Here is a 24,639-nt window from a genome sequence, read left to right on the forward strand (position 1 = left end):
AGATTCAGACTAGAATACGGCAATCACTGAGCAGCAAATGATATCACCTGTGATGTATTTCAGTTATCTTGTAAACCTGGCCTGTTGGTGGGCCCTGAGGACAGGGTTGATGACCGCTGACCTAAGTGACACAAAAATATTTGGTTCATTTTCTACCTCTGCGAACTCTATCTATGGGAAGAACTGATCTTGATCAATAATCTGTCTTATGTGGTGTCCCCCCATACCTGGTCCCAAGGTTTATCAGCATCTACCCAGTATGTCTTGAGGAAGCTATTAAAACTGCAAAACGCATTGACCAGGCCCTTAAAGACATGGATGAGTGAGTTTGGGGTGGAGGAACTTGACTGGCCTGCACAGAGTCTTGACCTCAACTCGATAGAACGCCTTTGGGATGAATTAAAGCGGAGACTGCAAGCCAGGCCTTCTCGTACAACATCATTGTCTGACCTCACAAATGCTCTTCTGGAAGAATGGTCAATAGACAGAATCCTAAACCTTGTGGACGGTCTTCCCAGAAGATTTGAAGTTGTTATAGCTGCAAAGGGTGGGCCAACTCAATATTGAACCCTACGGGCTAAGACTGGGATGCCATTAAAATTCATGTGCATGTAAAGGCAGGCGTCCCAATACATTTGACAATATAATGTATTTATGTATGTACAGTGCCTTAAAATAGTATTCATACCCCTTGAAATTTTCCATATTTTGTCATGTTACAACCAAAAAACGTAAATGTATTTTATCGTGATTTTATGTGATAGACCAGGGGTCTCCAAACTATGGCCCTCCAGTTTTTCAGGAACTACAATTCCATCATGCCCAGTCATGTCTGTGAATGTCAATGTTTTACAATGCCTCATGGGATGTGTAGTTCTGCAACAGCTGGAGGGCCGTAGTTTGGAGATCCCTGTGATAGACCAACACAAAGTGGCACATAATTGTGAAGTGGAAGGAAAACGATAAATGATATTAATAAATATGTGAAAAGTGTGGGGGGAGGGGCATTTGTATTCAGCCCCCTTTACTCTGATACCCCTAACTCAAATCTAGTGGAACCAATTGCCTTCAGAAGTCACATAATTAGTAAATAGAGTCCACCTGTGTGTCATTTAATCTCAATATAAATATGGTTGTTCTGTGAAGCCCTCAGAGGTTTGTTAGAGAACCTTGGTGAACCAACAGCATCATGAAGGCCAAGGAACAGACCAGACAGGTCAGGGATAAAGTTGTGGAGAAGTATAAAGCAGGGTTGGGTTATAAAAAAAAAATCTCCCAAGCTTTGAACATCTCACGGAACTCTGTTCAATCCATCATCGGAAAATGGAAAGAGTATGGGCACAACTGCAAACCTACCAAGACATGGCCGTCCACCTAAACTGACCGGGCCGGGCAAGGAGAGCATTCATCAGAGAAGAGCCAAGAGGCCCATGGTAACTCTGGAGGAGCTGCAGAGATCCACAGCTCAGGGGGGAGAATCTGTCCACAGGACAACTATTAGTCGTCTCTCCACAAATCTGCCCTTTATGGAAGAGTGACAAGAAGAAAGACATTGGAGAAAGAAAGTCATAAGAAGTCCTGTTTGTAGTTCATGAGAAGCCATGTGGGGGAGGGGGGCAGCAAACATGTGGAAGAAGGTGATCTGGTCAGATTAGACCAAAATTTAACTTTTTGACCTAAAAGCAAAATGCTACAGTACCTGACCGCGAGATTGTGTTTCCAGCGCGATCGTATCGCTCTGGAAATCAGAGCTGCGAGGCTGTGCTTCTCGCGCTCGCCGCCCCCACGGGATGCAGCGTATCCATAGGAATGTATTGGGGGCGGCGAGTTGGAGGAGTGACAGAGCTCGGCACTGGCTCTCGCGACGGGGGTCACGGAGGGTCAATATCGCCGATGCCGAGCCGCAGTTACACACAATCTCACAGTCAGGTACCCTGAACATCACCCTGAACACACCATCCCCACCGTGAAACATGGTGGTGGCAGCATCATGTGGTGGGGATGCTTTTCTTCAGCAGGGACAGGGGAGCTGGTCAGATCTGATGGGAAGATGGATGGAGACAAATACAGGGCAATCTTAGAAGAAAACCTCTTATTTAGCGTACACACGAACGGAATTCTCGTCGGAAAGAGCTCTGATGGTTTTCCCGTCGGAATTCTGATGGAATTTCGCTCAAACTGTCTTGCCTACACACGGTCACACCAAATTCTGACAGTCAATAACGCATGTGACACACAACACATTTGACGGCACTATAAAAGAGAAGTTTAATGCTTCCGAGCATGCGTCGGAATTTTGCGCGTCGGATTTGGATATGCACGATCGAAAAATCCGATAGAAAGGTTTTCCGTCTGAAAAATTAAGAACAGGCTCTCAATCTAAAGACCGTTGGAAATGCCGACAGAAAAAAAGACCGATGGGCATACACACGGTCGGAAAATCCGATGAAAAGCTCCCATCGGAAATTTCCGGCTGTGTGTACGCGGCATAAGAGTCTGCAAAAGACTTGAGACCGGGGCGGAGGTTCACCTTCCAGCAGGACAACGACCCGAAACATCCAGCCAGAGCTACAATGGAATGATTTAGATCAAAGCATATTCATGTGTTAGAAAGGCCCAGTCACAGTCCAGACCTAAATCCCATTGAGAATCTGTTGGCCAGACTTGAAAATTGCTGATCACAGACACTCTCCATCCAATCTGACAGAGCTTGAGATATTCTGCAAAGAAGAATGGGCAGAAATGTCCCTCTCTAAAAAGCTGGTAGAGACACCCCAAAAAAGACTTGCAGAGAAAGGCGGTCCTACAAAGTATTGACTCCGGGGGGCGCCATACAAATGCCCCCCCCCCCACACTTTTCACATATTTATTTGTAATACATTTTGAAAAAAAATATCATGTTCCTTCCACTTCACAATTATGAGCCACTTTGTGTTGGTCTATCACATAAAATCCCAATAAAATACATTCACGCTTTTCTTTGTAACATGACAAAATTTGGAACATTTCAAGGGGTATGAATACTTTTTCAAGGCACTGTAGGTATCTATCTAAGGCAGTAGTAAAAGGGGGGGGGGGGGGGGGTGCGGCACTGGAGGCACCAGGAGGAACAGATACTGTATATTAATCTTATCTCTACTTTCTACTTCTTCCCCTCCCCCACAGTCACTTCTTTCACCTCTGTTTACAGAACTTCGGTTATGTTTTTATTTTATTTTTTACATCCCGGGACATAGGTACCTATTGGTTATATTCATGTGTTAACCACTTGTCGACCGCGCTATAGCCGAATGATGGCTACAGAGCGGTCTTCTAGTTCTGGGACGGTGTCATATGATGGCGTACCGTGATCGCATCCGCTGCGCACCTACTGCTAGGTGCAGGCGCAATGCTCTGCAATGGCAGTGTGCTCCGGACAGTGCTGATCACAGATTGAGGTAAAGAGCCAATCAACAGCTCTTTACCATGTGATCAGCTGTTTCCAATCACAGCTGATTGTGGAAGTAAACAGATGCCGTTGATCAGCACTCATTTCCTCAAACTGATAGCATGAGAATCAGAGAGGAGAGCTAACCGGCATCTCTAAAAGGGACATGTACACTGATAATCAGGACACTGATTGTCAGTGTCCTATTTGAATGAATGAATGAATGAAATACTTATATAGCGCACAATGCGAACTGAATCGCCTCTAGGCGCTGTGGCGAGCTTTGATCATCTGCTACAAGAGGAAGGTCTTGAGTTTTTTCCTAAAAGCCAGGTGATTTTCTTCCAGGCGGATGTTGATTGGTAGAGCATTCCATAGCCGAGGCCCTTGGACAGCGAATCTCCGATCACCCTTGGATTTATACCGGGCTTTGGGCACGAGGAGGAGGTTTTTGTTGGCTGATGGAAGACTGCGGTTTGGTGTGTAATGATTTATTTTCTCCATTAGGTATTGCGGAGCTTCTCTATGCACGCATTTGTGGGTGAGGCAAAGGGTCTTGAACGTGATCCGATTATCAGTGCAGTCCCACTAGCGTCCACCAGTGGTGCCAATCTATGTCCACCAGTGCTGTCAATCTGTGCCCACCAGTGCCTCCTCAGGGTCACCTAGGTCTGCTGTCTCTGCGGACTGTGATGTAAGGAGGAGCTCTGTGGACTCTTATGTAAGGAGGGGGCTGTGGTGACCAGAGACTCCCTTACATCAGAGTTTTCCCCTTACACCAGACCCCACAGAGATGGCATCATGAGTCTGCAGCCGACAAATCTGCTGATGAAGTCACGGCCGATCACAGATGGTCACACCCCCTACGTGCACGGCGCATGCGCGCAATCGCAAGCGCGCTGCGCGTGCACGTCGGTGACGGCGTGTTCCCCGGGAACACTGCTCGTCACCGACACTGGTAAACAGCCATTGGCTGGCTGTTTACCCACGTGATCGGCTGTGATCCTTTCACAGCCGATCACTAAAATGTAAACAAACCGCGGTAACGGGATGTTACCGGGTTCTCCTCCTCACACACCGATCGTGTGTGAGGAGGAGATTGCGGTAACATCTCGTTACCGCATACAGTGTACACCAAACATACTGATTGACCCCCCCCAATAAAGAGGACCTGTCACCACCCCTCATAGTACCTGTCAATCACAGTCCATCAGAGTACCTGTCACAGTCCATCAGAGCATTTGAGCACCTGTCCCAGCCCATCAGAGTACCCGAGTACCTGTCCCAGCCCATCAGAGTACCCGAGTACCTGTCCCAGCCCATCAGAGTACCCGAGTACCTGTCCCAGCCCATCAGAGTACCCGAGTACCTGTCTCAGCCCATCAGAGTACCCGAGTACCTGTCCCAGCCCATCAGAGTACCTGAGTACCTGTCCCAGCCCATCAGAGTACCCGAGTACCTGTCCCAGCCCATCTGAGTACCCGAGTACCTGTCCCAGCCCATCTGAGTACCCGAGTACCTGTCACAGTTCATCTGAGTACCCGAGTACCTGTCCCGGCCCATCAGAGTACCCGAGTACCTGTCCCGGCCCATCAGAGTACCCGAGTACCTGTCACGGCACATCAGAGTACCCGAGTACCTGTCACGGCACATCAGAGTACCCGAGTACCTGTCACGGCACATCAGAGTACCCGAGTACTTGTCACGGCACATCAGAGTACCCGAGTACCTGTCACGGCCCATCAGGGTACCCGAGTACCTGTCACGGCCCATCAGGGTACCCGAGTACCTGTCACGGCCCATCAGGGTACCCGAGTACCTGTCACGGCCCATCAGGGTACCCGAGTACCTGTCACAGTCCATTAGAGTACCGAGTACCTGTCACAGTCCATTAGAGTACCGAGTACCTGTCACAGTCCATTAGAGTACCGAGTACCTGTCACAGTCCATTAGAGTACCGAGTACCTGTCACAGTCCATTAGAGTACCGAGTACCTGTCACAGCCCATCTGAGTACCCGAGTACCTGTCACAGTTCATCTGAGTACCTGTCACCGCCCTTCAGAGTACCCAAATACCAGTCACCAAACCATCAGAGTACCTGTCACCAGGCCATCAGAGTACCTGAGTACTTGTCACCAGGCCATCAGAGTACCCGAGTACCTGTCACCAGGCCATCAGGGTACCCGAGTACCTGTCACCAGGCCATCAGAGTACCCGAGTACCTGTCACCAGGCCATCAGAGTACCCGAGTACCTGTCACCAGGCCATTAGAGTACCCGAGTACCTGTCACCAGGCCATCAGAGTACCCGAGTACCTGTCACCAGGCCATCAGAGTACCCGAGTACCTGTTCCAGTCCATCTGAGTACCCGAGTACCTGTCACAGTCCATCTGAGTACCCGAGTACCTATCTCCAGCCCATCAGAGTACCCGAGTACCTATTTGCAGCCCATGTCTCATAGAATATACGTTGGGGTGTTTGCTTTCCAAAATGGGGTAATTTTGTGGGTAATTTCACTGTCCTGGTGGTCCAGGACCTTCAAAAGTGTGATGGGTAGGAATGAAATGAGATGTGTCATTTATGCTCCTAGAACGCCTGAACGTACTACTTCAATGTTTGGCCCATCTATGTGGCCAGGCTGTGTAAAAGTCCTACACATGTGGTATCGCCATACTCGGGAGGAGTAGCAGAATGTATTTTGGGGTGTAATTTTTGCTATATACATGTAATGTGTTAGAAATATCTTATAAATTGACAATTTTGTGTAAAAAAAAATGCGTTTTAATTTTTTTCCACATATTCCAAAAACTTCTGGAAAAAAATTAACCATTCAAAAGACTCATTATGCCTCACAGATTATACGTTGGGGTGTTAGCTTTCCAAAATGGGGTGATTTTATGGGAAATTCCATTGTCCTGGTACTCCAGGGCCTTCAAAAGTGTAATAGGTGGTTGAGAAATGAGATGCGTCATTTTTGCTCGTAGAACGTCTGAAGGTACTACATCGATGTTGGTGCTCTGTATGTGGCCAGGCTGTGTAAAAGTCTCACACATGTGGTATCGCCGTACTCGGGAAGAGTAGCAGAATGTATTTTGGGGGGTAATTTGTTGTATACATATGCTGTGTGTGAGAAATAACCTGATAATATGACAATTTAGTAAAAAAAAATAAAAAAAAATAAAAAATCTTCATTTTGCAAAGAATTGTGGGAAAAAATGACAACTTAAAAAAACTCACCATGCTACTTACTTAATACCTTGGGATGTCTACTTTGTAAAAAGGGGTCATTTGGGGGGTATTTGTACTTTCCTGACTAGTTAGAGTCTCAAGAACTGAGGTACACCTGATGTACTGAAGGCCTGATCAGAAGTGATGAATTTTTAGTGATTGGCACCATAGATTGTAGACTCTATAACTTTCACAAAGACCAAATAATATATACTAATGTGGGTTATTTTTACCAAAGATATGTAGCAGTATAAATTTTGGCGAAAATTTATGAAGAAAAATTACTAATTAGCAAAAATTTATGACAGAAACGAAGAAAAAGGCATTTTTTTCACAAAATTTATGTTTTATTTTATTTATAGCACAAAAAATAAAAAACCCACTAGTGATTAAATACCACTAAAAGAAAGCTCTATTTGTGTGGAAAAAAGGACGCAAGTTTCATATGGATACTGTGTTGGATGACTGAGTAATTGTCATTCAAAGTGTGAGAGCGCTGAAAGCTGAAAATTGGTCTGGTCAGGAAGGGGGTGTAACTGCACTGTACTGAGGTGGTTAATAAAGTGGCCAGTGAGTGTATATACAGGATATATACTTATTTCGTTTTTTCAGCGGAATGATTTATTGGTGAAAATTATTTCAGGGTTGACTGTGTTATCTTACGTGCCCCCTATATATTGTTCCTAGAGTCGCCACCGATGTAAACTATTTGGTGCCTCTTTCCTTCTTTACTTTCTTCCCCTGAGGAAAGGCCGGGTTGGGGGCAGTTGGTTAGCCGGGGAGGGTGAGTTCCTGAGAAAGAAAGCCCTGCTTTCCCCAATATGGGAAACACATGATCAGAAGGACAGAGAGAAGCTTTGTAAGATATCCAAATAAAGGAAAAGAGGAAGAGAAAGTCTGATAGTAAAAAAAAAAGTACAAATTTAGGAAGTGGGGAGGTAAGAAACCGCTGACAGCAATAATAAGAGGAGCTCAGAGCTGCAGAGACTCTTCATGCTGGATGGTGAAGACTCGGAGAAAAACTTGTGGTCGGTGGTCGGAAGTTTTGATGTTGGATCTCATTCTGGCTTTCATCATATCTTGATTGTGATAATCTGGCTTCTAATGAGTTACATTGTGGCTTTTTGCTTTTTAGAAGGCTTTGTACAAAATGCAGTAATTGAAGAATGCTTTTAGAAATAGAAGTGTTAATAGTTTATGTTTTATCAATTAACAAGATGGAAATTAAATGAACAGAAGAACTCCAATCAATATTTGGTGTGACCCCTCTTTGCCTTCAAACCAGCATCAGTTCTTCCAGGTAGACAGCACACAGTTTTTAAAGGAACTCGGCAGGTAGGTTGTTCTATGTTCATCTTGGAGAACAGATCTTCTGTGGATGTCGGCTGCCTCAAATCCTTCTGTCTCTTCATGTCATCTCAGACAGACTCCATAATGGTGAGATCAAGGCTCTGTGGGGGTCAAATCATCACTTTCAGGGCTCCTTATATTTATTTACACAGTAGATAGTTCTTAAAGAGGAAGTAAACCCTGATGGGTTTACTTCCTCTTTGATTCCCTGCAAAGGTAAAGCATAATGGACTACTATGCACTGCATAGTAGTCCATTATGTGTCACTTACCTGACACAGGAGCCAGCGAAGTCACCGCTGTCCCTTGTAGTTCCGAGCGTCCATCTTCTTGGTGGGTCTCGCTGCTCCAGCGCTGTGATTCGCCAGAGCAGTGAGGACGTCACTCCAGCGCATGTGCGCGGGAGCCTACACTCGCGGCATATTTCCGTGATCTGTGGCCTGCCCAGTGCACCTGCACGCCGATGTCTTCGGGTAAATATCTCCTAAACTGTGCAGGTTTAGAAGATATTTCTTGAACCTACAGGTAAGCCTTAATCTAGGCTTACCTGTAGGTCAAAGGGGTTTGTAAGGGTTTGCAACCACTTTAATGACATTGGCTGGATGTTTGGGGTGGTTGTCCTGCTGCAGAATTAATTTGGGGCCAATCACACTCCTCCCTGATGGTATGGCACGATGGAGAAGTATCTGCCTGTATTTCTCAGTATTGAGGACACCATTGATTGGGTAGCGCTGAGAATCGTAGACGCAGTGGTCGGCCAAAGAAACTGAGTGCAGCAGATGAAATACACATCATGCTTACTTACCTTCCACATCAGAAGATGTCCAGGAGTGCCATCAGCACAGAACTGGTGGAAACCAGTGGGACCCAGGTATCCCTATCTTCTGTCCAGAGAAGTCTGGCTAGATGTGGTCTCCATGGAGGAATGGGGGCCAAAACGCCTCCAATATAGAAACAAGGCTAAGTTACTCAATTATCTAGGAAAACATAGGAACTGGAGTGCAGAAAAGTGTCAGCAGGTGCTCTGGACTGAGGAGTCAAAATGTGAAATATTAGGCTGTAGCAGGAGGCAGTTTCTTGGCAAAGGCCTGGAGATTGACTGTGAAGCATGGTGGAGGTACCTTGCAAGTTTGGAGCTGCATTTCTGCAAATGGAGCTGGAGATTTTGTCAGGATCAATGGTGTCCTCAATGCTGAGAAACACAGGCAGATACTTCTCCTTAATTCCATACCATCAGGGAGGCATGTGATTGGCCCCAAATTTATTCTGCAGCAGGACAACGACCCCAAATGGGGAGGGGCTCAGTGCTGTGACATATATATTTATCCTATAGAGAAGGCTCAGACAGTACATATTTCAGGATGACATCAGAGGGAAGGGGGGTTAAGTACTGAATGGGGCCCAACTGAATATTCTCAGGCTCTAATCTTAGCACATTGAATGGGGGGGGGGGGGGTTATATTGATTCTATCTATCTATCTATCTATCTATCTATCTATCTATCTATCTATCTATCTATCTATTTATCTATCTATATATTGTTGTGAGTGGTATGGAATCTTAATTAAGATCTCCTCAGTGTTTTGTTTTTCAGTGACTCCAACCTTACGGTAAATTTGTGAACTTAGTTCAGATAATCAGTACATACCACAATCCTTTCCTAAGTTTGTTAAAGAGGAAGTAAACCCTGATGAGTTTACTTCCTCTTTCATTCCCTGCAAAGGCAAAGCATAATGGATTACTATGCATCGCATCGCATCGCATAGTAGCCCATTATGTGTCACTTACCTGACACAGGATCCAGCAAAGTCACCGCTGTCCCCTGTAGTCCGGCGCATCCATCTTCTCGTGGGTCTTGCAGCTCCGCCAATGTCATTCGGCGAAGCCGAGATGACGTCACTCCCGCGCATGCGAGCCGAGACGCGCGGCATTGCGTGGCATCTTCGTTATCGAGGATGCCGCGCTCAGTGCGCCTGCGCGCCGCTGTCACCCGCGCATGCGCCGTAGACAGCGGTGCCCGTCTTCGGGCAAATATCTCCTAAACCATATAGGTTTGGGAGATATTTCTTGGACCTACAGGTAAGCCTTAATCTAGGCTTACCTGTAGGTCAAAGTGGTTTGTAAGGGTTTACAACCACTTTAATGTATGGGGATTTCTTACCGATGAATAAATATCTCCCAATAAAATTAATAAGTAAATCATTTGACTTTATTAATCAATGAGTATAGTTATACAATTTCAAACAGAACTGGAATTTCTGGTGATTGATATTTCACACACACACACACACACATTATCAAAACATCAAAGAGGAGGGGGGGGGTAAGGTGGGGACAGAACAACTTTTTAGAAAATGAATATTAAAAGAGGCACTATAAATCAAAAAAAAAAAACACGTAGGGCGTGGCCTAACGTGTACACACTCTCTCTCACAAGGCGGCGGCGGTGATTGTATTTTACAAGCGTTCTTTTACCTCTAATCTATGTGAGTAGCCACTTTTGAATTGCAATAAAGGTAATAGTCTCAAACAACACTACACTATGGATGTTTTATTTTCTTATACTACACGAGGAAACGAGGAGTAACTGAATATTAACCGGACCAGCTTTACATAGCGACACAGGGGGCTCACACTGTGGAGGCGAGTTAACCCCTGCAGGGGCGGGGGAGCTGGTGAGTGCGGCAATTTCTCTTATGCACAGAAAACGCACCGGTTGCAATTCAGGATATACCAGACACTGAGCACAAGTCACTTTGATTGAATTTCTGTGGAACTTTTTGAAGTCATTTTTTTTTTTTATGGACTTTATTGTTTTATAATGGACTTTATTGTTTTATAATGGACTTTATTGTGTGAAAATGATATAAGTTTCATAAGCTTCACATGCACGTATTTTGCACTAAAAGCACATAAGCACTTTCGATTGCCCATAGCTGTGAAATATAGAGTATATATTTTGTTTTTTTTTGTTTCAACCTGCAACTTGCACTGTAATAATTACATAGGAGTTTTTACGGGGGAGCCCAAATAGTTATGTTAGAAAAATATGTGCGGTAATCGCGCCTTACTTCCAAAGAACGCGATATCCCTTGTCGCTCGGGGAAACAGTCCTCTGAATTTTTCCAGCAGGAAGGAACACAAAGTACGTCTCAAGGAGTCAACAGATGGATTTTGCCAATTTGTAAGAAATATTAATCCAACAGAGCTCCTAAATTGAAAGGGGGCGATAAATACTCCCCCTGGGACCACAGACATTTGAATTGATGTAATACAAGTCGGTCTGAATTCCCCCAAACGTGGCTTCAATAATACACAGCCTAAACAATCAATATGGGCAAATAATAATGATCCACCATATATTTTTCCATGTCTATTTATTTATAATATCGTTCAGCTGTATATATTTTTTGTACTTGTCCATACTTTTAATAAATACTACACGATTGCTGCCATTTTTAAAGACATTTTTTGTTTATGCCAGTTTTTATCAGAGAGACTTAAAATCCAGAAGACATCCAACAGAGGGGATCGAAAAAACATCCATTTATTTATTTTTTTTCAAAAAGTTTTTTATTGAGAAAAATGAAAAAAGAACTTACAGAAGTCTTGAAAAGTAGGAATGAACACACACAAAAAGCGGATACAAAGCCCAAAGCATTTTCATCTTATTACAAAACTTATGGTACCAAGACATACAGTAACAAATGAGAATGGGAGACAGGAGTCGTGACCTTCCCTGCTGTTCAGAGTAGGATGCCTGGTGGATAGGCAGAGAGTGCGAAGGGGGTATGAGACATTAGAGCGGGAGGGGCATAATGATAGGAAGGTGTGTTGTGACTGGGTCTTGGGGGCTTAATCCAGGGGGCTTAAAAGAATTTTGACTATATGGGACCCCGCGAATGGGAAGAAGGTCTGAGGTTTTTCCAATCATGTAATGGACATTTGCTCCTCATTCTTGGGCCTTGTAAATAGGAAGAGTTGAACTAGGTATGTGTCCTGCATATGAAGGGTGCCGATTAAGGAAAGTGCCTAGATAGGGGTGACGGGGGAGTGTATTGGGGACCAGGTACTAAATGGGAGGGGGGGGTATAAAGGGACAAAGACGGGGTCAAGGGAGGATGTTGGGGGGGGGACGTCTCTGGCTTCCCCCAATCCTCTAGGGTCCAATAGTGGACCGGAGTGCCAGGGGTAGGGATGATCTTCTGTATGGCAGGTCCTGCAAGTTATAAGGGGGGAGGGCAGGGAGGGAGGTTATAATGGAGTTCCGGGTGGAATATCTAATAGTGGGCTTTTGTTAATTTCTCTGCTACGAGGGTGAAGCCATTATATCCCTATATTCTGGTGTCGACTGAAAGTGAGACCAGCAGGCCCATTTAGTGCTGTATTTTGTGGGGGTATCCCGTGCAATGTGGATGAGTCTTTCCATTTCAGCCACTTTATTAAGTCTGAGAAACCAGTCCTTGAGTGAAGGTGCGCAATTGGAATTCCAATATAAGGGGACGCATTGTTTTGCTGCATTAATCATATGCATTGCCAATGACTTATGATATGAATGATGTGATAAGGATGTGTAGTGTAGAAGAAATTGGGCTGGGGTAAAATCAAGAGTGTATGAGGTGACCTGGGACGTTATCCGGCAAACTTCTTTCCAAAACGTCTGAAGGGTAGCGCAGGACCACCAGATGTGGAGTAGGGAGCCTTTCTCTTGGTGACACCTCCAGCAGGCGTCTGATATGGCTGGGTTCATTTTGTGTAAAAGGGAAGGTGTACGGTACCATCTGGTTAGGATTTTATATCCGTTTTCTTGGGTATTAACATTAACAGAACCTTTATGGATGTTTAGGTAGATTGTTTCCCATTGCTCCTCTGAGAGCGATATGGCAAGGTCATTCTCCCATGCTTTGCACGACAGGCTATCATTGGCTGGTATATTAGCGAAGAGGAGCTCATGTGTGACAGCTATTAGGTGGGCTTGTGGTGAATATTGGGTGCATAACCGTTCGAAAGGTGTGAGCTGTCTAGAGCAGTGCATGTCCTTGTTAAGGGCTTTTAGAAAGTGCGTCAGCAGTAGGTATGTCCAGGGGGGGATGGGTGGTTCATCTCCTTGGGTAGATAGCTGGGAGGCTGTGAGTAGTTTATGTTGGTGAAAGAATTGATGGGCCCTCATCTGATCATGCGGCCAGAATTCTGTGAGGAATCTACTATGCAAGCCCGGCGGAAAATCAGGGTTTAGTTTGACCGGTGTTAGTGGGCCCGGAATGGAGGACATTGGGGTTTTGTGGCATAATTTCCGAAAACATTCTAGCGTGGATCCTATTAGGGGGTGTTGTTTTAAACTTTGGGGAATATGTTTAGGGAGAATCCAAGGAAGGGATGCCAGATGCATGTTTGTGAAGGATGCTTCCAGTGAAACCCAATCCTTATGGGCCGAGTGCACGTTCCAATCTACTATTCTTGTAAGGTGTATGGCCATGTGGTAATTCAGGAGGTCTGGGAGACCTATTCCTCCTAGTCTCTTTGGGCGGGAAAGTTGGGAGAAGCTAATTCTGGGTTTGCGGTTCCCCCATAGGAATTTGGAGCAAATGCTTCTGTATGCTTTGAAAAATACGGATGGGAGTAGTATAGGTATCGTTTGCAATATATAGAGCATTCGTGGTAGAGCGTTCATTTTTAGGATCGCCGCCCTACCGAACCAGGAAAATAAAGATTTATTCCATGAAGTGAGGTCAGATGATAATTTATTCAGAAGGGGGAAGGTGGTTCAACATGTATAGATCCGAAAGCTTGGATGGCAACTGTATTCCTGGATACGTGATAGAATCCCGTTTCCACTGGAATGGAAAGTTATCTTTGCATTGGGAGACTATAGTTGGGGGCAAGGAGATGTTGAGGGCGAAGGACTTTGAAAAATTGGACAGGAGGCTAAAATTATGGAATTCCGCCAGTAAAGTTGGTAGAGAGGTCACTGGGTTCGTTAGAAATAGCAGTATATCGTCCGCATAGGCTGCGTACTTATACTCCTTGTCAGGTGCTCGAATGCCCGAAATATCTGGGTTACATCCATTTATAAGGCTGAGAATGTGACTTTCACCAAACATTCACTGATGAAGAATCACAGTCATATAAAACACATGGACCTGGAAGATTCACCTGCAGAGAATTTCAGAAAGTCAGATTTTCAGATTTATGAATATGAGTCCAAAGAAACAAAATATTTCTTTCTTACAATCCAAAAGCACACAGATACAATGTCAGATATTGAAGAATGGGCCCAAGTGACATGGTAACCAGCAAATCGCCGTAGAGTGCTGAACAGTAAATCTGTGGGTAGCGCTCTCCGTGGTGGGGATGTAACAATCCTCACTGTACTTAATTCAAGAGAAAAAGGGAGGAAAAATAAAGCAGGGGTGATGAAGGATCCCCAGAGACTTCCATCGTCCTCCCACACATCAGTGCAGTCACACAGCGTCTCTCTCACAGATCCAGCGCAGAGGGATGTAACAGTTTTCCAACATCAAATGAGGTCCGAGCTTGGCGCAGCTTCCAATCCCTTCGGTGACATTCCTAGATAGGAGAAACAATTGGGCTAGATCATTTCCACATTCATTGTATTCAGTGTTATACGAAGCTTAGTGGAACCACGGTGTCACCAGGGACAATTTATAGGCTGGACAGATGATAGAGCATCAAAAGTGATGTTATGGGCTTGTTTTATTTGTTAATAATAAACCTGCTCTGTAATGGTTTTGCACAAAGAAGCCCCATCCTCCCCTTCTCGGGTTCCCCTGCTGGCTCTCCTGGATCCTCCTCTTCTTGGGTTCCCCCGCTGTCTCTCCTGGATCCTCTTCTTCTCGGGTTCCCCCGCCAGCTCTCCTGGATCCTCCTCTTTTCAGGTTCCCCTCCTGGCTCTCCTGGATCCTCCTCTTTTCAGGTTCCCCTCCTGGCTCTCCTGGATTTTCTTCTTCTTGAGGTCCCCTGCCGGCTCTCCTGGATCCTCCTCTTCTTGAGTTCCCCCGCCGGCTCTCCTGGATCCTCCTCTTCTTGGGTTTCCCTGTTGGCTCTCCTGGATCCTCCTCTTCTCTGGTTCCCCCACCCACTCTCCTGGACCCTCCTCTTCTCGGGTTCCCCCACCCACTCTCCTGGATTCTCCTCTTCTTGGGTTTCCCCTCTGGCTCTCTTGGATCCTCCTCTTCTTGGGTTCCCCCATTGGCTCTCCTGGATCCTCCTCTTCTCTGGTTCCCCCACCCACTCTCCTGGATCCTCCTCTTCTCAGGTTCCCCACCCACTCTTCTGGATCCTCCTCTTCTCAGGTTCCCCCACCCACTCTCCTGGATCCTCCTCTTCTTGAGTTCCCCCGCCGGCTCTCCTGGATCCTCCTCTTCTTGGGTTTCCCTGTTGGCTCTCCTGGATCCTCCTCTTCTCTGGTTCCCCCACCCACTCTCCTGGACCCTCCTCTTCTCGGGTTCCCCCACCCACTCTCCTGGATTCTCCTCTTCTTGGGTTTCCCCTCTGGCTCTCTTGGATCCTCCTCTTCTTGGGTTCCCCCATTGGCTCTCCTGGATCCTCCTCTTCTCTGGTTCCCCCACCCACTCTCCTGGATCCTCCTCTTCTCAGGTTCCCCACCCACTCTTCTGGATCCTCCTCTTCTCAGGTTCCCCACCCACTCTTCTGGATCCTCCTCTTCTCAGGTTCCCCCACCCACTCTCCTGGATCCTCCTCTTCTCGAGGTCCCCCATCGGCTCTCCTGGATCCTGCCGAATGCCCCCACAGCAAGCAGCTTGCTATGGGGGGCAACTCACTCCTGAGTCACTGCTCTGTGTGTCCATTCACACACACAGCACAGCTCAGCCCCATCCCATGCTTTCTTCTCATTGGCTCACTGGCTGTGATTGACAGCAAAAGGAACCAATGGTTACCGCTGCTGTCTCAGCCAACGAGGAGGGAGAGACCCGGAAAAGGCAAGGCACTCATGCTGGATCTGAATGGGGTTTTGGGGGGGGGGGGGTTGGGACACTGGTGAACACAGAAGGAAAAGATCCTTGAGCCTTTACAACTACTTTAACAGAGTCCAAGTTGCAGAATGGTGGAGAGAGCACAGACTCACAACAGCAGAGAGAACAGGATAAGCTGGACAAATGCAGTCCACATAAATGAGTAATCCATGACCAGTCAGAACAACCCATAAATCAAGCAAAGTGTGAATTCCCAGTAGGCTATTTAACCACTTAACAACCAGCCCATAGCCGAATGATGGCTACAGGGCGGTTGCTTAACTCTGAGAGGACGTACTATGATGTCCTCCCAGAATTCCGCTCTCGTGTCCCCGGGGAGCGCACTCGAGAGCATCCGTGACCGCCGACTCATCGCGACCATTTACCACGTGATCGCTCCATCAAATGACAGGGCGATCACTTGTTAACAAACCGGCGTCTTGTTATGATGCCGGTTCCTCCCTCCCCTCTCTGTACCGATCGGTACAGTGAGAGGGGAGAGATCGGTGCCAGCAGCGCTGTTGGCTGGATCTGCAGTGCCCACAGCGCTGCTCACTGGCAATTAACCCTGCAATTCCCTGCCAATACTCTGCAATACCCAGCAATGCCTTGCTAATACTCTGCAATACCAAGCAATGCCCTGCCAATACTCTGCAATGCCCTGCCAATACTCTGAAATTCCCTGCCAATACTCTGCAATGCCCTGCCAATACTCTGCCAATAATCTGCAATACCCTGCAATGCCCTGGCAATACTCTGCAATGCCCTGCAATACCCAGCCATACTCGGTGATAACCTGCAATACCCAGCCATACTCTGCAATACCCATCCATATTCTGTGATACCCTGCAATACCCAGCCATACTCTGCAATACCCATCCATATTCTGTGATACCCTGCAATACCCAGCCATACTCTGCAATACCCATCCATATTCTGTGATACCCTGCAATACCCAGCCATACTCTGCAATACCCAGCCATACTCGGTGATACCCTGCAATACCCAGCCATACCCAGCCATACTCTGCAATACCCAGCCATACTCTGCAATACCCAGCCATACTCAGCCATGCTCAGCCATCAGTGATACCCTGTAATACCCAGCCATACTTGGTGATACCCTGTAATACCCAGCCATACTCGGTTATACCCTACAATACCCAGCTATACTCGGTGATACCCTGCAATACCCAGCCATACTCGGTGATACCCAGCCATGCTCAGCCATGCTTGGCTGTACTCGGCCTCTGTATGTGGCCAGGCTGTGGAAGTCTCACACATGTGGTATCGCCGTACTCAGGAGGAGTAGGAGAAACTATTTTGGGGTGTCATTTTTGGTGTGTACATGCTATGTGTTATAAATATTGTATAAATGGACAAGTTTGTGTTAAAAAATGTTTTTATTTTAACCACTTCCCGCCCGCCGGCCATCATATGACGTTCATGACTTTGTGCGGGAATATCTGAATGATGGGTGTAGCTACAGGCATCATTCAGATACCAGCTTTTTCAGCTGGCGATTCCCTACACCATAAGAATGATCATAGTGGCTGTTCCACTGCTTGATCGTTCTTACAGGAGGCGAGAGGGGACGCCCCCCCCCTCCCGCCGCCCTCCGGTGCTTCTACCGACTCGCCAATACGATCGAAGCCAGAATAATTTTTTTTTTTTTATTTCAGGCTTCCTAGTCTAGAGGTGAGATGTGGGGTCTTATTGACCCCATATCTCACTGTAAAGAGGACCTGTCATGCCATATTCCTATTACAAGGGATGTTTACATTCCTTGTAATAGGAATAAAAGTGATCAAAAAAAATTTTGGGGGGGAAAAAAGTGTCAAACTAAAATAAATAAAGTAAAATGAACAATAAAAAAATATATATATATTTTTAAAGCGCCCCTGTCCCCATGTGCTTGCATGCAGAAGTGAACACATACGTAAGTCCCACCCACATATGAAAACGGTGTTCAAACCACACATGTGAGGTATCGCTGCGAACGTTAGAGTGAGAGCAATAATTTTGGCCCTAGACCTCCTCTGTAACTCAAAACATGTAACCAGTAAAAAAATGTAAAACGTGGCCTATGGGGATTTTTAAGTAGCGACGTTTGGCACCATTCCACGAGCGTGTGCAATTTTGAAGGGTGACATGTTAGGTATCGATTTACTCAGCGTAACTTCATCTTTCACATTATGCAAAAACATTGGGCTAATTTTACTGTTTTTTTTTTTTAAAGCACAAAACTGTTTTTTTTTCAAATAAAAACACGTTAGAAAAATTGCTGCGCAAATACCGTGCGGGATAAAAAGTTGCAACGACCACCATTGTATTCTCCAGGGACTTTGATAAAAAAATATATAATGTTTTTGGGGTTCTCTGTAATTTTCTAGCAAATAAATGATGATTTTTACATGTAGGAGAGAAATGTCAGAATTGGCCTGGGTGCTCCAGAACGCCTGATGGCGCTCCCTGCATGTTGGGCCTCTGTATGTGGCCACACTGTGTAAAAGTCTCACACATGGGGTATTGCCATGTGTTTTGGGGTGTAATTTCGGGAGTAATAGCAGAATGTGTTTTGGGGTGTAATTTGTGGTATGCATATGCTGTGTTTTGAGAAATAACCTGATAATATGACAATTTTGTGAAGAAAAAAAAGGAAAAAAAAATCTTGATATTGCAAAGAATTGTGGGAAAAAATAACAACTTTAAAAACCTCACCATGTCTCTTACTAAATACCTTGGAATGTTTTATTTCCAAAAAGGGGTCATTTGGGGGGTATTTGTACTTTTCTGGCATGTTAGGGTCTCAAGAATTGAAATAGGCCGTCAGTACTTCAGGTGTGATCAATTTTCAGATATAGGAACCATAGCTTGTGGACTCTATAACTTTCACAAAGACCAAATAATATCCACCAATTTGTACTTATTTTTACCAAAGATATGCAGCAGTATAAATTTTGGCCAAAATGTATGAAGAAAAATTACTAATCTGCTAAATTTTATAACACAAACAAAGAAAAATTCTTTTTTTTTTTACAGAATTTTCGGTCTTTTTTCTTTTATAGCACAAAAAATTAAAAAACCCAGCGGTGATTAAATACCACCAAAAGAAAGCTCCATTTGTGTGAAAAAAAGGACAAAAATTTCATTTGGGTACAGTGTTGCATGACTGAGTAATTGTCCTTCAAAAGCTGAAAATTGGTCTGGTTATTAAGGGGGTTTAAGTGCCCAGTGGTCAAGTGGTTAAAGCGGGGTTCCACCCTAAAGTGGAACTTCCACTGATCGGAACCCTCCCCCCCTCCGGTGTCACAATTGGCACCTTTCAGGGGGGAGGGGGTGCAGATACCTGTCAAAGACAGGTATTTACACCCACTTCCGGGCATAGACTCCTACGGGAGTCTATGTCTCTTCCTGTCCCTGAGCGCTGTCTGCTGGGACACACACGGGTCCCAGAGACAGTGCGGACAATTCCTATCACGCTGCGCGACTCGCACATGTGCAGCAGGGAACTGGGAAGTGAAGCCGCAGCGCTTCACTTCCTGATTCCCTCACCTAGAATGGTGGCGGCAGCAGCCGAGAGCCGAGCGACCCCGGGACAGGTGAGTGTCCATTTATTAAGAGTCAGCAGCTGCAGTATTTGTAGCTGCTGGCTTGTAATATTTTTTTCCACAGTGCAATCCCGCTTTAAGAACTTTTAATTTGAACAGGTGGGTAGAGATCTGAGCTGCAGTGCTCTGTAATGACCAGCAGATGGCAAAAGTTCATGGTTGATATTTGCAAAATGATAGACTGACACCCCGATTGAGCTGGAATACTGTTTCTCAGAGTGACTCCAAACTCCTGCCCCCCCCTGGAATGACACCCCCCGGAATGACACCCCCCGGAATGACACCCCCCGGAATGACACTCGTCTTCTCTTTTCCAGCTTTGTAGTGGTTGAAGACTCTAGTCTGTAGTGGGGTTTGTATTGTTCTTATAGGTTATATAACAGGCAAGGCACATCTAGGTCTGGTCTTACAACCACATTTTAATTGTATTACATATTACAGCCCTTACTTTTTTCTCTTGTGTTATCTTGCTTTTATATTTATATTTTATTTTTTATTTCTATTGCTATTTTTATCTTTTTAATTTGTGATAATAATAATAATAATAATAATAATTAGTAGTCATAGTAGTAGCATTAGAATAATATAGTAGTAACAGTACTATAAATATTATTATTATTGTTTTATCTTGCTTTTTATTAATCTAAAGCTGTATGAACATTTTAGGAGCAGTACTACATTATTATTACTATTATTATTATTATTATTATGTTTTATAATGGTTTTTATTTCTATTGTTATTTTTATCTTTTTAAATTGTGATAATAATAATAATAACAATAATAATAATTAGTAGTCATAGTAGAACCATTAGAATAATATAGTAGTAACAGTACTATAAATAATAATAATAATATTATTATTATTATTATTATTGTCTTATCTTGCTACTACATTATTACTATTATTATGTTTTATAATTGTTTTTATTTCTATTGTTATTTTTATCTTTTTAATTTGTGATAATAATAATAATAATTAGTAGTCATAGTAGAAGCATTAGAATAATATAGTAGTAACAGTACTATAAATATTATTATTATTAGATTTGATTAATAAAATGCAAGATAAAACAATAATAATAATAATAATAATTAGTAGTCATAGTAGAAGCATTAGAATAATATAGTAGTAACAGTACTATAAATATTATTATTATTAGATTTGATTAATAAAATGCAAGATAAAACAATAATAATAATAATAATAATTAGTAGTCATAGTAGAAGCATTAGAATAATATAGTAGTAACAGGACTATAAATATTATTATTATTATTGTTTTATCTTGCTTTTTATTAAACAAATCTAATAATAATAATAATAATAATAATAATTAACATTGTTATTATTGTTTTATCTTGCTTTATATTAATCTAATAATAATAATAATAATTAGTAGTCATAGTAGAAGCATTAGAATAATATAGTAGTAACAGTACTATAAATATTATTATTATTATTAGATTAGATTAATATAAAGCAAGATAAAACAATAATAATAATGATAATAATAATAATAATAATAATAATAATAATAATAATAATAATAATAATAATTAGTAGTTATAGTAGAAGCATTAGAATAATATAGTAGTAACAGTACTATAAATATTATTATTATTTTTATTATTGTTTTATCTTGCTTTTTGTTAATCTAAAGCTGTATGAACATTTTAGTAGCAGTACTACATTATTATTATTATTATTATTATTATTATTATTATGTTTTATAATTGTTTTTTTTTTCTATTGTTATTTTTATATTTTTAATTTGTGATAATAATAATAATTATCCTTATTCTTAGTAGTAGTATTAGTAGTCGTAGCAGTAGCATTAGAACAATATAGCAGTACTATAATAATAATAATAATAACAAAAATTATGTTTTTATCTTTTAGCTTTTTATTGACGTAAAGCTGTGTGAATATATTTTTTCTGTCCTGGTTCACTTTAACAATGTGCAATACGTACACCATGCTGCCGTCAGCCCATCCTCCGGTCCACACGCCTCCATAGCTGTTGTAATATGTTATTCCAACCCAAAATGCCTGTCCTGTCAGGGTCACCAGTGCCTGGAAATTGTGGAATGCCAATAAATATCATAGATTGTTTCCAAACAGAAAATTGTTATATACAAATTGATAGTGGTTACAAAAAAAGACATTATATATATAAAAAAAAAAATAATCAGCTGGAAAATTATAGCCAAGGGGAAAAAATAATTAATTTTGGCTGGTAGACTTATGCCGCGTACACACGACCGGAATTTTCAACATCAAAGGTCCGACGGAATGATTCCGGCAGACTATTCGATCGTGTGTGGGCTGCAGCGGACTTTTGATTTACAAAAGTCTGACAGACTTTAGAAATAGAACATGTTTCAAATTTTTCTGCCAGAACTCCGCCGGACCCAGTTCCTACCGAGAAATCCGCTCGTGTGTGTGCTAGTCTGACGGACAAAAACCGATGCTAGGGCAGCTATTGGCTACTGGCTATGAACTTCCTTATCCTAGTCCGGTCGTACATCATCACGTTCGAATCCGTCGGACTTTGGTGTGATTGTGTGTGGCCAAGTCCCTTTATTCGGAAAGTCCGTCAGAACTCTGTCAGAACTCAGTCGAAAGTCTGCCGGACTTAAGTCCGGTCGTGTGTACGCGGCATAAGAGTTAATAAGGGGTTTAAATTTTACTTATGTTATTTTAAAGAGTTACTGGTGTTGTTCCTTTAATTGACACCATGGGCAGATGGAAGCTCAACTCTTTTGTACTGTAGATGAATGAAACGAGTAAATAGAAAAGTAACAATGTGACTTTATATCTCCCAGTCTCCTGTCTGAATAATCAGAGGAATGAACTAATGTTCCTGCCAGGCACCACGTCCCTCTATCTGCCCCTGTGGGGATTACACATCATTAGAGTTGGGCGAACGGTTCGGGCCGAGCAAACGTTCGGCATGAACATCGCCTCTTCAGCCGTTCAGCGAACATCTGAATTTGCAGGGCATTTGGCGGGTTGTTCACTTCACTGTGAATTCTATGCCCTGATTGAGCAAAGCTTTGCTCAATCGGGGCACAGTAAAAGCTGGTTGTTAAGGAGCGGAGCCAGAAAGGCAGTGGCAGGGATCGGGGCATCCCGGGGGCACAACGGGCAGCGGTGGGAATCTGGCATTGGTGGGCACATCAGGGAGGGCATCGGCAGACATCAGGCTGCAGTGGGCATTGGCAGCAGCTCCTGTGACTTCTCCACGCTTCCGCCATGCGTTTTCTCCCCTCCCCCTAGGCGTCCAATAGGATTGCCTGTACTTTCAGCCAATTGGGTGACGGGTATCAGGCCCACTTCCCAGGCACATCAGGCAGAAGATTTAGCACTCCGCATCTCTTATCACAGAACTCCACTTTATGTGAATTCAGACCACTGAGTTCCCTAGTCATTAAACCAGTACAGGTCATCTGGATGGATTTTGGGATCACTGAGTTCCCTAGTCATTATACCAGTACTAATCATCTGGAATGGGTTTTGGGGATCACTAAGTTCCTTAGTCATTCCACTAGTACAGGTCATCTGGAATGGGTTTTGGGGATCACTGAGTTCCCTAGTGATTGTACTAGTACAGGTCATCTGGATGAGTTTCGAGGATCGCTGAGTTACCTAGTCATTGCACCAGTAAAGGTCATGTGGAATGGGTTTTGGGGATCACTGAGTTTCCTAGTCATTGTACCAGTACAGGTCATCTGGAATGGGTTTTGGGGATCACTGAGTTCTCTAGTTATCACACCAGTACAGGTCATCTGGAATGGGTTTTGGGGATCACTGCGTTCCCTAGTCATTGTACCAGTACAGGTCATCTGGATGGGTTTTGGGGATCACCGAGTTCCCTAGTCATTGTACCAATATAGGTCATCTGGATGGATTTTAGGATAGCTGAGTTCCCTAGTCATTGCACCAGTAAAGGTCATCTGGAATGGGTTTCGGGGAACACTGAGTTCCCCAGTCATTGTACCAGTACTGGTCATCTGGAATGGGTTTTGGGGATCACTGAGTTCCCTAGTCATTGTACTAGTACAGGTCATCTGGAATGGGTTTCGGGTTTGCCACCACTATTGGCTTCCCACAAATTGCTAAAATTCTCGACCTTCATGAATCTGGAACTTTTGGACAAAAGCTTTGCAGATTTACCACCATAAATAACAAGTAACTTATAATGCAGAGCATACGTTCATCCCACGGACTTAATGCTCTCAAATTTTTAAGGAACGGATAGCCAACCCCCTTTTCCTATAAAAGGTTTTGTTTACAGCAACCATATTGTTAACATGTGTCGGCGCTATTGGGGAGGGACATGTGCAGTTTTCTTTCTGAATTGAAATTCAGACAAATTTTCTGTTTTCGGAAGTCCGGATGAATCTGAACTTTCGAATTACAATAGTACTGAATTTAAACAAATCCGAAATAACAACAAAAATAAATTCGGACAAAATTTGAATCGATTCAAATAGATTTCAAATCAATTTCGAATACTTTTCAAATTCGGATAGTTTTCAATTTGTTTTCCAATTTCCGAAGAGAATACAATAGAATAGAAAATAAGGGAATAGAATAGAAAAATACATATATAATAGAGTAGAAAAAATAGAACAGAATAAAAAAAAGAAATAGAATAAAATAGAATATAAGCATATTCCAAAATTCGAATTTTGAATAGAAAAGAATAAAATAGACAAGAATAGAAAAACCAAATAGAAAAATAATATAATAAAAAAAAAAACTATAAAATATAATATAATAGAATGGACAACCATTTTCCAAAATTCAAATAGAATCAATTCAAATTTTAATAGAATATAAAACAATAGATTAGAATAGGAAGATGCTTATATTCATTCTATTCAATTCTATTTTGATGTTTTTTTTATTCTATTCATAGTCGAATTGATTCTATTTTGAATTTTTTGGAAATGGTTATATTCTTTCAATTCTATTCTATTCTTTTTTTTTATTCAATCCTTTTGTATTCTATTCTTTTAGTTC

The 24,639-nt window shown here is 43.2% G+C and overlaps 1 protein-coding gene across 2 annotated transcripts in view; it reads right to left on the reverse strand.

Moving 5' to 3' along the window:
* Window positions 1-11,636: 11,636 nt before the first annotated feature.
* LOC143956907 (uncharacterized) overlaps window positions 11,637-24,639 on the reverse strand; it is a 34,590-nt gene continuing 21,587 nt past the window's right edge. For both annotated transcript variants that reach the window (XM_077467078.1, XM_077467077.1), the window contains 2 exons: window positions 21,584-21,684; window positions 11,637-14,572 (listed from right to left, as the gene is read on the reverse strand). In XM_077467078.1, coding sequence (XP_077323204.1) covers window positions 14,467-14,572; window positions 21,584-21,684 — 207 coding nt within the window. In that variant the 3' untranslated portion in view covers window positions 11,637-14,466. The remainder of the gene's footprint in view (window positions 14,573-21,583; window positions 21,685-24,639) is intronic.

The sequence above is a fragment of the Lithobates pipiens genome, unplaced genomic scaffold (assembly GCF_037356315.1).
Source record: "Lithobates pipiens isolate NorthernLeopardFrog02 unplaced genomic scaffold, aLitPip1_a1.2 Scaffold_44, whole genome shotgun sequence".
NCBI lineage: Eukaryota > Metazoa > Chordata > Amphibia > Anura > Ranidae > Lithobates > Lithobates pipiens.